The 16,153-nt window shown below is 40.7% G+C and overlaps 2 protein-coding genes across 2 annotated transcripts in view; both read right to left on the reverse strand.

Moving 5' to 3' along the window:
• LOC114665435 (zinc finger protein OZF-like) overlaps positions 1-14,096 on the reverse strand; it is a 69,744-nt gene extending 55,648 nt beyond the window's left edge. Inside the window, exon 1 of the mRNA XM_051926075.1 lies at positions 14,015-14,096. The gene's annotated coding sequence lies outside the window, so the exon portion shown is untranslated. The remainder of the gene's footprint in view (positions 1-14,014) is intronic.
• Positions 1-16,153, reverse strand: part of LOC114643527 (gastrula zinc finger protein XlCGF57.1-like) — a 318,307-nt gene that overhangs the window by 259,884 nt on the left and 42,270 nt on the right. Inside the window, exon 2 of the mRNA XM_051926324.1 lies at positions 3,308-3,768. Coding sequence (XP_051782284.1) covers positions 3,308-3,768 — 461 coding nt within the window. The remainder of the gene's footprint in view (positions 1-3,307; positions 3,769-16,153) is intronic.

A 16,153-nucleotide genomic window follows, 5' to 3' on the forward strand; every position in this document is an offset into this window, starting at 1 on the left:
AGGCTGCAGGTAATTCTGGTGGGTTGTTATTATCAGGCACAGACATAGAATTACTAGACGCCGCATGACCAGTAGTATCATATGTCAACGTCGCCGCCATATTGAGTGGCACTGCTGTGGAGTGAAGTAACGGGTAAAGATGCCTCACGCATGTGCTGCTTGGGATTGTACAAACCGCTGTATGCTCAAACCAGATCACAGGGATTACATTTCATAGGTAAAGCTGAACAATTGTTTTGGTTATATTTGGCCATTGGAAAATCCCGTTTTATAATCTTAACTTTAGCTATGCCAGGCTAAGCTAGCAAAGGCATGCACGTATGTATCCAAGTGAGCCTCCAAACAAAGTTCTGGCTAAATGTATTTAGTCACTAACGATGTAGATTGAGAAATGTTAACAGCTAACAACAAACTTCGAAAGTTTCCCAAAGAAATCCATGTCAGGAAGCAGTGGGAGGTCAGGTAGCCCTTAGACGGGATTTTGAGAAAGCTGTCCTGTGATGTGTGCCGTGCTAGTTTGGTAACAGATGTTGTACCGACATCATATGATCAAAGCTACCACTCACTCACATTAAAAAACAAAGAAGGTTTGATGATTCCTTCTGAGGGTCCAGTCAAGGTGGTCAAAGTAGCTGAGCATGTTATCCAAAAGTCGACATTAGGACAAGCTGTCAGTGTATCTTTGATCAATCAGTTTGTTCAGGCCGAGATTGGTTCAGATGATGTGTTTTTTCTGAAGGATCACATTGAGGAAACACAGTTTGAAACTGACAGCCATCATTTTATGCTCATGTCTTTAGTTGTGTCTGTCTTCAACAAACTAAGGCTGCACCATATTGCCAGACTGAATACTCTCAAATTAAGAGTGGCAACACACGGAAAAAGCTTTGTAAGACAGATCTGTTTCTAGGATTTTAGATCCTTGAATGTATATATTTAAGTAACCACATTGTGTGTGTGTTAGAGAGAGAGAGAGAGAGAGAGAGAGAGAGAGAGAGAGAGAGAGAGAGAGAGGGGAATAAGTGAAATGTTTCCAGAAATTATTAAGCAAATCTGTATACAATAAAATAGCTTATTTCTGTCATTGAGTGTATCATTTCACTGTTAAAAGAAAGACCAGACTGCCAGTTGCAGTCTTACTATTTTGACTTTCAGACATCGGTCAAGTTTTCGTCTCAATAATAATAATAATTATATATTTTATTTAATAGACGCCTTTCTTAGCACTCAAGGTCACCTTACAATAAAATTAAACAACAGTAGTAAAATTAAAACAAGAGAATGATAAATCAAAAAGCAATAATTAGCAAACAAAGATAACTGGCAGTAACAGTGTAAAATTCACAATTGATATGCCAGTTTGAAAAGATAAGTTTTGAGGGCAGTTTTAAAATGTGTTATTGAATCGAGCTGACAAATATGAGAAGGAAGAGAATTCCCGAGTTGAGGAGCACAATGAGAGACGCTCGAGCTCCCACAGATAGAACTGAGTTTGATGTGTGGTACAGAAAGTCGAGCTGCAGATGAGGATCTGTGTGAGTGAGAGGAGTGTCAGTCTGGAGGAGATCAGTGAGGTTGTGGAGAGCTGTAAATGTTCAGAGCGGTATTTAGTACAGTGATCCCTTGCTATATCATGCTTCGACTTTCGCGGCTTCACTCTCTCGCGATTTTTTCTTATACACGCTTACGTCACTACGCATGCGCTTTCTGAGAACTTTTATCTAAGCCCCACGATGGCTCCTAAACGTGCTGCTTTTTCCAAGCCTTCTGACAATAAAACTAAGCGCTGGAGGAAGATGCTTACTATCCAGGAGAAGGTGAAACTCTTGGATATGATCAAAGCTGGCAATACCCTACAAAGGCCTTCTCACGCATATGAAAAGACAGCGCCAGCAACTGCCTATCAAGATGTTCTTCAGCCGTGCACCCAGACACCCAATGGCTACTCCTAGTACTCCTTCAGTGGAAGAAGACAATGATGCACCTGCTGAAGATACTGCACCACCTGAAGACTCTCCTACGGAGGTCGTGCCTTCATAGGTTAGTGGTTGTGTGTAAGAACTGTGTGTGTGTGTAATTAAATGTACAGTACAATAATAATAATATGATATTTGTAATGTCTAATATGTCTTATTTTCTCTTATTTTGTCTAATATATTGGGGAATACGAGTGTAATGGTGACTAAAGGGTGTTATTTCATGCCTAGAGTGCTCTAATAATGTTAAAAAACGTATTTAGAAGGTCGTAAACAGGTTTTCTATACTCTTAACTGCAAAAATATTCGACTTCTAAAGAATCCTACTTCGCAAAAATTCATTTATCGCGGTAGAGTCTGGAACAGATGAACCGTGATAAACGAGGGTTCACTGTATTGTATTCTGTAGTTAACAGGGAACCCGTGAAGCTGAGAGAGAAGAGGTGTAATATGTTCAGTGGATTTAGAACAGCAGGTTATTATCCTGGCAGCAGAATTTGGAAGAAGTTGTAAGTGATGGATAAGTTTTTTTGGGATGCCAGATAGAATACCATTACATCAATCTATACGTGACGTGACTCGGGCATTAAACAATACTTCAGTACTGTGTTGCGTAAGAACAGGACAAAGTCTAGAAATGTTTCAGAGATTGAAGGTGGCAGTCTGAGAAATGTTACTTATATGGGAGGAATTATTCATTATTATTATTCAACAATTGTCATTATTAGTGTATAAATGGATAAAAATATTCGCCAAAATCTGTTGTATGTAAGCGATACTGTTTCAAACGTTATTGCTTTTTCATCAGAAAACCCGGTTTCCACATTTACCTAATAGTTTAAATGGCACTTTTGCCACTCGCAATATGGTGGACGCACGAATGTATCATGTCGACTGGGCAACACAGTGAATGTGGTGTCTACCTATCTGCACGCTAACCAGGGCCATCCACCAATCTCAGACAGTGATGGGACATGAAGGGTGACCTTTATCTCGTCAATCTGATGGTGTAAAAGTAGTTGCTCATTCTGGTGGATTCTGGGACAGACTGCCTAGGAGACACTCGACCTCTGTGCTCTGAAAGGGTGGTGCTCACAGGAAAACAAAGATGGCATTGTGGCGCAACAGTAAATATTAAATTTATCATGAAATCAAAAACGTGATAGTCAGAATCACTGTGATAAAACAAACAAAAAAAAAAAACCACGAACAGACATTTTCAGTACAGGATAGCTTACAATAAAACCCTAATTCTAACAAATTTGATATTCAAACATTACTCCCACAAGAGCTGAAATTTCAACTGTGTGTGTTGACTAATTTCCACTTACTTTCTCCAGACTGATTTGTAGGTGATGACTGGCCTCCTGGTGCTCTCCATGATGTTTCCCGACTGGCCTTTGCATCAGAGTAAATATCAGACTTCTTGCTGACAGAATGCTCCGGAATGGGACATCTTTTACCCCGAGGGGAAATTGATCCCCTTACACCTCCATCTCTACATCCACACAAATGGCCAGACTCTGACTGAAGGTCTTCCTCCTTGACTCGTCTCTGTATGCCACGGATGACAGGCTTCTCCCTAGCCTCTTCCTTAATGCCCACTGGCCCCTGCTGTTCACAATTCTCATTCTTAATGCACCGACTCTTCGGTTGATGATGGGCGTATTCCCGTTCACAGTGCTCCTCCTTAATATTTACGATCCTTTTCTCCATCACATTCATGTCAGACTGGTACATCTCCTCTGTCACATCCATGTAAGTTAAAGTGTTAGACTCATCCTCCTCCACTCTGTGGAAAGAACAGCAGATGAACAAAATGGAGTCCAGAACAGTTAGAATATCTCCTTCAAGAAGTCAGTTCAGGCAGTTTAGAGACACCAAACCACAGTAAAAAAAAAACAATACAGGAACTTTGAACCCAAACCAAAGTGCCATTTTGATTTACTTTCATCTCTCAGTTTTGAGTGGGTCATGCCATTTGAATTCAACAAATTATCCAAAGTGTTTGCATCACTATTTGTATGTGTTGTTTTGTATATAAATGTGACAGGCACCTACTGTGAGTGCCAAGGTGGAAGGACAGGCGTCTCAGCCACGACTAAGGAGGAATTCATGCTGAAAGCCTATACCTTCAATAATGTAATTATTTCTTCATTTCAAATCCATTGTGGTGGTGCACAGAGCCACAATTATGAAAACTGTTATCACTATCCAAATACTTATGGACCCAACTGTATATACAGGGGCTATAGAAAAGAATCCCCCCCTTCGAAATATTCCCATTTCTTTTAAATGAAAACACACAAACCAATATTTTTTCCAGTTTTACTTACTCAATGTAATCTGTAACATCCAAGTGAAAGATATCACAGCTACAGTTCAGAAGAATTTAAAAAAGACAAAAACAAGAAATCCTGAGAAAGGACCCCCCACCCCCAAACTCAATCAGATGATGGTGCCGACCATTTCCATTGCAGTTCCTGGCTTCCTTCCACCTGTGATCACTTGTAATGCGTGTGACTAGTGAAGCTGTTCCTGGAGCATTCATCCCCTTGCTTGATAGTGCAACTGTCAGCAAACAACGGACTATGGGTGGCCAGCCACTTTCAAAAGATCTCCGGGATAGAGTTGTGGACAAACATAAGGCAGGAGATGGAGATAAAAAAATCTCAAAGGCCTCATCAATCCTAAGGAGCTCGGTAAAGTCCATCATAAAGTGGCAGCAACTGTTTGGTGCTACAAGGACCCTCCCTGGATCTGGCCAGCCCTCCAAAGTGGATGGAAGAGCAAGGAGGAAACTGGTAAGAGAGGCAACCGAGAGGCCAATGGCCACTTTGAAGGAGTTACAGGATTTTATGGCAAAGAGTGGTCATTGTGTGCATGTGAACAATTTGACAAGTGCTCCACAATTGTGGCTTGTTCGGAAGGGTCGCAAGGAAAAAGCCACTTCTGAAGAAAGGCCACATTAAGGCTCATTTGAGCTTTGCCAAAATGCACCTTGAAGATTCTGATGCCAAGTGAAAAAGGTCTTATGGTCAGAGGAGACCAAAATCAAACTATTTGGCCTCAAAACCAAACGGTTCACCAATGCAGCTCACCATCCACAACACATCATACCTACAGTAAAGCATGGAGGGGGCAGCATCCTTTTGTGGGGGGCCAGGGGCTCTTGTTAGGGTAGAAGGTAAAATGGATGGGGCAAAATACCATCAAATTCTTGAGGAAAACCTGCTACCCTCTGCCAGAAAGTTGAAGATGGGCAGAATGTTCACCTTTCAACACGACAACAACCCGAAGCACACAGCAAAATGGACCACACAGTGGCAGAAGGAGAAAAAAGTGAATGTCCTGGTGTGACCAGTCAGAGCCCAGACCTAAATCACAATGAAAATCTGTGGAAAGATCTGAAGATAGCAGACCACCAACACTCACCATCCAATGTGACAGAACTTACAGTTAAACTGTAAAGAGGAGTGGGGGGCAAATATTGAGTGGGCTCAATCTAGATGGGCAAAGCTGATAGAGAAGAATCAACAGACTTAAGGCTGTCATTAAAGCACAAGGGGGTTCAACAAAATGACATTGACGGGGGGGGGGGGGGGGGTCCTTTATTAATCTCAGTAGGTCTTGTTTTTGATTTTTTATAATTCTTCTGAACTGTAGCTGTGATTTCTTTCACTTGGATGTTAGAGGGTGCATTGAGTAAGTAAAGCTGGGAAGAAATATTGGTAAAAGCGCTATATAAATGTAAAGAATTATTATTATTTGTGTGTTTTCATTTAAGGCTGTAATGCAAAAAAAAAAAAAAAAAAAAAAAGGAATATTTCGAAAGGGGCGATTCTTTTCTATACCCACTGTAGATGCAACTTTTTTGTCCTTACTCTGTGTGTATGTGGCGTGATCTGTACAGACCTTCCCCAAGGAACAACAGTACCTCAGTCAATGACATTTTTACAAAATTTATTCTGTCCTCTGCTCTCTATAAAGCTGTCGAGCCAACACAAGTCTACCTTGGCTCTGTTTTTAACAACATGACATTGTAAAGTGCTATTAAAAAGCAAAGATAAATATTTCTCTACTAGGGCATGCAATTGCATTCAAGTATCACTTTAATAAGCAAAAACACACTAACTGACTCTTTGATGAAGTAACTAAATTGTTATACATTAGAAACTTGAATATTTTAACTAAATCCCCAAATGTACCGCCATGCAAACATTTTCAGACTTGTTGCTTTTGGTGACCCACGGAGATTTTGAATCACACCTACCTTCCAGCGCTCTTCATTTCATTTCCCTTTGACATACAGAAGCACTTTTTTCACCACCAACAGCAAAACAAATGACAGTGTTTTCTCATGAGCTGTGCTAAAGAACAGGAGCTGAATGGGACCATTTCAAAGAAATCATTTGGAGTTTTCCAATCAGCCAGAGCTATGAGTTATGGAGTTTTAAAGGAAAAAAAAGTTTTCCTCGAGTGTATTTTATTTATTTTTTGCTGTCTACAATGTGTCTCAACCTCAAAGGAAATGGCTTTAAAAATTAGCAAAACTAGTGGGCTTCACCCCCTGCACGCTTCCCTCGCCAACCACCTGGCCTGCACTATGTGCCAGCCACTTTGTGTCTCTGCCACTTGCATATGCGGATTTCACTTTCAACAAACAACAAATCTTAATTCTCATGGATATGCCTCTTCATTGGGAAGAAACACTACTTTTCCCTGATGGCAATGCGAATCAGACGATCTACAAGTGTCTGACTTAAAGTTTAATTCCGAACAATGTATTTAATCTCTGTTTGCTGTTTTTGCTGTTTGCTGTTTCACAGAGTAATAATTTCAGTTTCTTTGCGCTAATGCAATCAGTTTTTTTGAGACTTTCGAATTTTCGTACTTCCATTATCTCTAATCTGCTCTGCATGTGTATCGCGCCAACATTTTTAAATTATTGATGACATTCTACTTTGTCATCTACTCTTTGTGCCAAGAGATTTAACTATGCCCGGTTAATAAAAGACAAAGTCTCATCTCCCGGGACGTGAAAGTATCTCTCTGAAAAAGTCTTGTTGTCCCAGGATTTTTCTTTTTTTTTTATTATAATAGAGAGAAATATTTCTCAGCTCTGGAAGGCTACTGTAATTCATAAGGTGGATTTAATCCAAATCAAAATTAGTGGCGCAAAGGCTGGGCCATCTTAACAGCATTATAGGCCCCCCCCAGGCAAAGCAGTGCACTCGGACCCATACCCACTGGACCACTCAGCAAGTCACAACATACATAGATTTAATAATAATAATAATACATTTTATTTATACAAGGCGCCTTTCAGGGAACTCAAGGACACCGAACAACAATAAATAAATAAATAAATTAAATAAAAGACACAATTATAAAAAACTTAAAACATCAGAAAATCTAGAAATTAAAACCAAACAAAACCATTATAATCAGGAGGAAAAAGAAAAAGCCATTTTAAACAGATGCGTTTTAAGTTTACATTTGAAGGATGAATATGATTTGATAGTTCGGAGATCCGCAGGCAATGAATTCCAGAGCTTGGGAGCAGAACGGCTGAAAGCTCTGCTCCCCATGGTGGTTAGACGGGCGGGAGGGACAGTCAGATGGGTGGAGGAAGAGGATCTAAGGTTACGGGATGGAATGGCAACATGAAGAAGGTCAGACAGATATGGAGGGGCGAGGTTATGGATAGCCTTAAATGTTAATAGTAGAATCTTAAAATCAATACGAAACTTAATCGGGAGCCAATGAAGCTGCTGCAAGACCGGAGTAATATGGTGAATAGATGGGATTTGAGTGATGATACGTGCTGCAGAATTCTGGACTAACTGAAGCTTATGAAAAGATTTATTCGGGAGACCAAAAAGGAGTGAATTGCAGTAGTCCAGCTGAGAAGTGACAAGACTTTGAACAAGAATGGCAGTGGTATGAGGAGTGAGGGAGAGGCGAATACGATTTAATATTACGTAGGTGGAAGTAAGCAGACCAGGTGATGTTATTAATGTGAGATTGGAAGGATAGAGTACTGTCGAGGATGACACCCAGACTCTTGACCTGAGATGATGGGGAAGCAACAAAGTCATCAATAATAAGAGAGAAAGATTATTGGTTTTGGATAATGATGATTTTGAACCAATGAGGAGAACCTCAGTTTTATCACTGTTTAATTTAAGAAAATTCGAAGAAAACCAGGATTTAATTTCAGCAATGCAGTCAATAAGCGAGGGTGGTGGAAAAGAGGAGGTGGGATTACCAGCAAGGTAGAGCTGGGTGTCATCAGCATAACAGTGAAAATTAATGTTATATTTGCGAAAAATATTGCCAAGGGGAAGAAGGTAAATAATAAAAAGAAGAGGCCCCAGGACAGAGGGCATTTACATGAGGGCAACTGCCCAGTGTGCCCACGCGTTAAGATGGCCCTGTGTAAAGGCTATTTGATGAATGAAACTGGAATGAGCTCTCGATTTCTGATAAGCATACAACTGTAATTGAAAAAAAAATAATGATCGAATTTCAAAGTGGTTTTTAATTACGAACATCTTCTCCGCCTTATGGGTTTTACTTTTTATTGTACTCTATGTTGGGTGAAAGCTCAGCATTACCTCCCCACTCGTTGATTTCAATCCTAGTGCTGTTCGACAACGTCCAAGTGAAACTGACCCTCTGGGATCCATCAAGGGGGCCACTGAATGAAGTGACAAAGAAGTCTAAGCTGCACCTGCAGAAGGATTTGTCACCCCTGCGCACTTCACGCAGACTGATGACGTATAAATCGAAAAAAATAAATAAACACTGAGGCAGAGCGGAGACGGGATCTGGAAAAGTTACACCCCCCCACCCACTTCGCCCCCAATACAATTTCACCGGATATTTTTTGCTATCCTACCTGAATCATTTAAACTGTTTAAAATTACTATAACCTGTATTTTTTTAAATTTTGATTTTATTTTAAATATCAAAATAGTGTTCCATAGAATTAGAGTTACTGGATTTAACAGAATTTTTTCGTCAGCACTGTTACACAATTCAATGCGTCCGAACACACTACGGCCGGTACGCAGCACGCGTTTGCAGTTTTTTTTTATTTTTTTATTTTGTTTATTCATTTTATTGTAATCATTCCGTACAAATAGATCAATTTATACAAAAAAATAGGATTAAAGACAAATCAAACCCCACCCCTGAGAAGGAGAGCATGGCCAAAGGAGAACTGCTTAAGGCTTGCAATCGTACCTAAATTGTTGATTTTAATAGGGCAAAAATAAATAAATAAATATTATATAAATGGAGAAGGAAAAGAAATGCGGAAATAATTATTTCTTCTTATTCTAAAATATTATCGATTAGATCCTGCCAGGTTTGCAGTTTTTGCCACCTGACTATCTACGGTGCATCGCGGTGCTGAAGAACAAGCAGTGTCGCAGGCAGTGCAATATCAATATATATGCACCGCGCCGTATATTATAAAAATTTACAATGGCAAAGAGTTCTGTCAATAAGAGGCAAAAGAAAATTGGTAGATAATGACAACCACATTTACGTGTTTTCAAAGAGAATGGTAAATGAACAACATGGCATCTGGGTTTGTGAAAAACGTTCCACCTGCAAAGGGCATGTTTAATTTTTTTGGCACTTTTAACATGTGCATTTATTAAACTAAAATAAATTACAAGAAATAAAAAATTAGGTACATTAATTACATTTATCTAACCTATTCATTATCTACAGGGGGCAAATTGTGAGAGGCGAATGGGTTGTATTAAGCTGACGTCATTATCAAAGTACGCACAAATGAAAACGAAGCGGCGGCCATTTTACCAGGGAACGAGTTGGACGACCATGACTCTCGACTGTTGTGTGTTTGGCTGTAGTAACAGCAGCAAGAAAAATCCTATGCTAAGTTTCTTTTGTATACCTTCAGTTTGTAAAAATCAAGGAAAAGAAACCAAAGAACTAATGGAAAGCTTGGCTAAAAGCCATCAATCGGAAAAACTTGAACAACCATACTGTCAGGAAGTGGCACGTTGTGTGTTCCAAGCATTTCCTTACAGGTAGGTTAGATCCACACACATTTACTTTTATAAATGCAGTAAATATTTCAAACTGCAGTTTATCTTTCGGGAATGCTATGCTAAGTAAAAAAATGTGACGCCGATTACTGGCAGCATCAAAAGCTGCTATCTGGTCTACAGTTATAACACATACATACGTACACGCTACTGCCTTCCAAAATAGGGATATAAAAGTGACACAAGTAATGATGAAATGTTAAAACCATCATGTACTTCATAGCGAGTTTTTATCTTGAAGCAAAAAATCCATTCTGAAAAGATTTGTAATTATTGAAAGGTTTTCTTTTAATTAAATACAAAGTATTTGCTTTCAACTCCAAATCAGCAAATTCTCTTGTAACTCAGCAAAGCATCTTTTTGACAGGAGCACCAGCATATATGCAGGATAAAGTCAACCCTGACTGGGTTCCTAAATTCAAACTAGGCTATGCTGATGATTCACAAACAGCAATACTTAGCACAGTCAACCGATATAGTCGGCAAAAGAGAAGGAATCAATGCCCTACAACTAGAGATTCCAAAAAGAGAAAAGGTAAATTTTATTTTTGTCATTCTTGTCTGTGATTAGACTTTACTTGCAATACCGCATCGAACTTTCTGCATCTAACTGAGCGACGTACTTCTTCTACATTCCCTGGTAAACACAAACACAAATTGTGACGTAATACGCATGTAACTTAATACAACCCACTGTTGGGGGTGGAATGTGAGGGGTGACTTTTCCCATAAACCAGTGGAGACTAGCAGGTGATCAGAGGCTGAAACGGGTCTCGAAAAAGTGAGGCAGACACACATGTGCTGTGGGACTGACGATATTCTGAGAATTTCACGTGAACGTCCCCCCTAAGTGGATGATGGACGTAAACACTGGGTTTGTCGAGTATGGAGGTAACGTTGAAGCTTCACCACATTCAAGTCAAGTTGTGGAGCATGCACTGGTACAGTGTGTTGCCACACCCACTACACGACGAAACAACTTGGGATCCCGGTTTGCAACCCCCAGGCAGTCCACTCCCACCCTCCGGAAATGGCCCTCTATCTGCCGCAGCCAGGTGTTACATGGGCGACCCCTTGGCCTGGTCCAGCTACTTGGGTCCCTAACAATGAGGATCTTACAAGCCAGATCACCCTCGGGGAAACCCGCCACATGGACATAACTGACGCTCCCTCACAATGCAGGTAATGTGCCTCATTCGGGACTGCATGAGTAACCGCTCATTCGACACAAAGTCAAACCAACGGTATCCAAAGATTCTCCGGAGAGACACAGTACCAAAGGAGTCCAGTCATCCTCTCAGGTCACTAGATAGCATTCATGTCTCGCAACCATATAGCAAGACAGGAAGCACCAGGGGCCTCATGTATAAACGGTGCGTACGCACAGAAATGCTGCGTACGAATGTTTCCACGCTCAAATCGCGATGTATAAAACCTAAACTTGGCGTAAAGCCACGCACATTTCCACGGTAACTCATACCTTGGCGTACGCAATTTCTCCGCTCGGTTTTGCAGACTGGCAGCACCCAGCGTCAAAGCAGTGCTACTGTTCCTGTGTGCTCATCCTTTCTTTCTTAGCTCCACATTCCTGACGCGGCTTTATAAATACACTGAAATTAACTGCATATTGTTTATTAGTGTAATGCATCTGATTGTAATTAACCTGTAACAATATAATGGTCCAGGGAATAGCCATAGTATTCCAAATACCATAACTGCTTTAGCGTTGTTACGCTCACTGCATGTTCTTCTTTCAGCTGCTCCCGTTAAGGGTTGCCACTGCGGATCATCTTTTTCCATATTACTCTCACTGCACCACTCGGAGTATTTATATCACTGTATCCCGAGTGTGAATTACAGCAGCAGCTGATCGGAAAGAGAATTATCGGTATACAGTTTCAAGTACACACTACCTCAACCACGGCAAAAAGCGTCAAAGCCTTTCCTGTACGGACCTCGCGTTTCAGAAACAGTTTCATCCCAAGAACTATAAACGCACTCAATCAGTCCATCAAGTGCTCCTTGTAGAACTGTTTGTACATATAAGTACAATCACCTCACTGTAAACTTACACTACAGTTATAATATTGCACAACCTGCGCTACTTTATAAAGCGTGTATGATGACAATATCATTTTTAAGATGAAATGCAGCAAAATATGTTGCTTATAGTATACAGATAAAACTAACTTCATTTAAATAATCTGCATTGTTAATAATTAAACATGTGAGGACACGGTGCCGCAGCGTATCGCTAGTTCACGGATAGCTCCTGCCTTGCGCTGTATTATTGCTGGTGCTGACGCGACACTGGAAGGATAGACGGATAGAATAATTAAACATGTACTACGAAGATATTTCAATGATCCTTAAAAGTTTTGAAGAATCGGCGTTCTAAGCTTACAGATGGCTTAACGTCTATTACAGAGCTGATTGTGTGGCGATTGGGTATTTGGAGAAATAAAAGTACGTTTGAAAGAGACAGTACTTCTGTAATAAATTATTTCATCGAAGGTCGCACATGGCGCAGCAAGCCTCTTGCGTGAGATATGAACAATCACTGCGCCACCGTGTTCCCATGTTTAATAACATGCTTTCATTGCTATCATCATGAAAATGATATCACGTATACATCTCAGTATTTTAATTATTCAGAGAGCTGTAATATCTCGAATGTAATGGATTCTGTGTCCTGTCGGAGAAAGGGAAAGAACGGAAGCACGTAGTGATTCACACACATAGAGCACATAGAAGATCAAATACAGAACAAAGCATTTAATGTGCTACTTGAGAAACTAGTAAAATAAACGATTTTAAGATGAAGTTTATGATGTTCTACTTTAATGGCAAAATAAACTGCGTGATTAAAGTGGAAATTTCGAGATTAAAGTTGACATTTCGTGCTTTTTTCCCTCACTGTGTGCCAATTTTTTTTTTTTTGTCTGTACCCTAATAAGCTTTCATATGACACTCAGACGGTGGGCTACGAGTCGCCTTTTCACGCCGACTTTGATATGTGATTTCTTTTTTTATTTCGGGTACTGTGCGACTTTGTGAACTTGATCTTTCGAGTTTCTCAGACACTGTGTCACTCGATCAACTTTCTTTTGTTGATTATACCACTGTTTAAACCAACAAATAGTAGGTTTTTCCTTTGCCTCCACTTGGTATTCGCTGAAATTCTTATATTTTCCCCTGCGCTTTTGCCAGAAGGCTATTTATATTGATTTGCATCTTCAAAGAGGCGTAATTCTGGGAGGAGTTGGGGCGGGACAGAAGGCGCGTGCACGTGCGTTACTTTTCACGCTGATCGGGATTTATGTAGTGGAAGAACGTGAAATTTTGCGTGCGCACAGATTCCTACATCTGGATTTTTCTGTGCGTACGCACAATCCCGCTTTTGTGCTTACGTCATGTTATAGTGTGAGTTCTACGCACGGCGTTATACATGAAGCCCCAGGACTCTAAAGATTTGGACCTTCGTCCTTTTGCATAGATATCAGGAGCGCCACACACCACTTTCCTGCGACCTCATGAGGATTGAGAGAGCATGGGGGGTCACCACATTACACATCACAAAAGAAAAGTATAGTCAGGTTAGCCAGGAATGGTATTGTGATCGAGGTGTATTACGAGTAACGCGCCACACGGACGAGGGCATTTCGTATTCTTTTTATTTTCATTATATTTTTTTTTTCCCTCTTCCATATCACCGACCGGACATGAACGAGGTCGCAGAAAAATCGGAAGGAGAAACGTGACGAGAGGACTGAAAATACAAAAAGATGAACGAAGCAAGCGGGGAGAAGACGCGGAATCAATCAGCACTCGAAATAAAGAGAAAGGAAAGACGATGGAGACGAATGTGCCACTCGGTTCGGGCCTAAAAGTACGGACAATCCTCCTCCATATATATTTTTTTAAATAAACAAACTAACTTCGTTTACTCACCCCCTGCTCCTCGGTGCTGAGGTTTTCTATACAATGAACCGCGTCCACACGTGCTGGGGAAGTTTGTTGTTTCTACATTGTGACGTCATGCATCCCGCCTTGTCGCCCGAAGAAAGACGAGCTTTCTGCTGATTGGCTGCGCCATCCTCATAGTAAAGTGTAATTGGTCATAACAGAAAGAAATACGCGGCGCTGAGACTGGTGGTGGAGGAGCGGCAGCGGATTTACAGCTGTGGCTGTGGCCAAAAGTTTTGAGAATATCCCAGGTGTTGGTTTTCACGAAGTTTGCTGCTTGAGTGTTTTTAGATATTTTTCTCAGACGTTTCTATGGTATACTGAAGTACAGTACAACAACAAGCACTTCATAGGCTTTAATTTAGAATTACATAATGTTTATTACATCTTGCCTGAAGAAGGGGTCTGAGTTGCCTCGAAAGCGCGCATATTGTAATCTTTTTAGTTAGCCAATAATAGGGGTCACTTTGCTGGACTTCTCACTACATTCATAATGGCTAACACGGTACAACACCCTAGTAATATAAAGTTTATGCAAAGAGTCAATATTTAGATAGATACTTTATTAATCCCAAGGGGAAATTCACATACTCCAGCAGCAGCATACTGTTAAAAACAATATTAAATTAAAGAGTGATAAAAATGTAGCTATAACAGACAATAACTTTGTATAATGTTAACATTTACCCCCCGGGTGCAATTGGAGAGTCGCTGAAGCTGCTCCTCTGGAGATTTGCATTGATGGCCCTTCTTTCTCTTAAAAGGCCTCTGCAATTCGCCCTGGCATGCTATCTGTCCATCAACTTCTGGGCCAAATCCTAATGGCCCGGTGCTCCATCATGCTGTAAAAGGCATTTTTGGTCACCAAACTGTTCATGGATGGTTGGGAGAAGTTGCTCTCTGATTTGGTCCCATTCTTTATTCATGGCTGTGTTCTTAGGCAAAAAATGTGAGTGGGCCCTGCACTCCCTTGGCTGAGAGGCAACCCCACGTGACATGAATGGTCTCAGGATGCTTTACTGTTGACCTGATGCAGGACTGACCTTAGCGCCGCTCACCTTTAATTTTTTTCCGGATGCCCAAACAATCAGAAAGGGGATTCACCAGAGAAAATAACTTGAACCCAGCAGTCCTTGGCAGTCCAATCCAAGAATATCAGTCTGTCCCTGATGTTTTTCTTGGCTTCTTTGCTGCCCTTCTTGACACCCACCAGAGCCATTGTCCAAAAGTCTTCACCTCACTCACACCTGCCTGCTGCCATTCCTGAGCAAGCTCTGAACTGGTGGTGCCTAAGAACACAGATGGTACCAAAACATCCTCTGAGAGCAACTTCTCCCAACCATCCAACAACAGTTTGGACGCCAACAATGAACAATCCAGTGTGGACGCTGAAGTTGGTAACAACAGGAGACAAACACTAGTTTAAAGTAAAAAGCAATTTCTTTATTCTTGGCGAGTCAGAGAGGCAGCAGCTACTGAAAGTTCATACTGCTACAAACCTCTCGCCTGCTAGCAGGACGTCTATCTTTCTTTATACTCAAGTTCTTCGACAAGAAGAAAAAACAGAAACGCGGCCATTCATTTTGAGGTCATACATAGATCATTATAGCTTGCAGTCACACCCTGGATTGGAACATGCAGGAGAGCACCGAGTGTTTCTAACAGTTAAGAGTTATTAGCACATTCACAGTCTTAAGCAATAGCCCATGTCAGCATAAATACACACAAGAGCAACTGCAGCGATCGCCCAGCTAACTGTCACAGGGTGTGTGCAACCTAAGCAGATTTAGACAATACTCACGTCTTCATTTTTTCAGAATGCACATAGCTTATACAATATCAAAGGTTACATAAAAGTTAATTCAGTACATTACATTAGTTTAATACAAAATACATTCTTAAGCTTAGCATTTTGTATTCTATTAGCCATCATACTTTTATTATTTGGAAAGGCTGAAGCACAGTAATTCTAAATATTCTTTCTCACCAGCATGATGGAGCACCGGGTCAGAAGGCAAAAGTGAGAACTAAGTGTCTCAGAGAAAATTTTGGGACCATGGCCAGGAAACTCCCCAGACCTTAATCCCATTGAGATATTGTGGTCAATCCTCAAGAGGTGGGTGG

This window comes from Erpetoichthys calabaricus, chromosome 1 (assembly GCF_900747795.2).
Source record: "Erpetoichthys calabaricus chromosome 1, fErpCal1.3, whole genome shotgun sequence".
NCBI classification, from domain to species: Eukaryota; Metazoa; Chordata; class Cladistia; order Polypteriformes; family Polypteridae; genus Erpetoichthys; species Erpetoichthys calabaricus.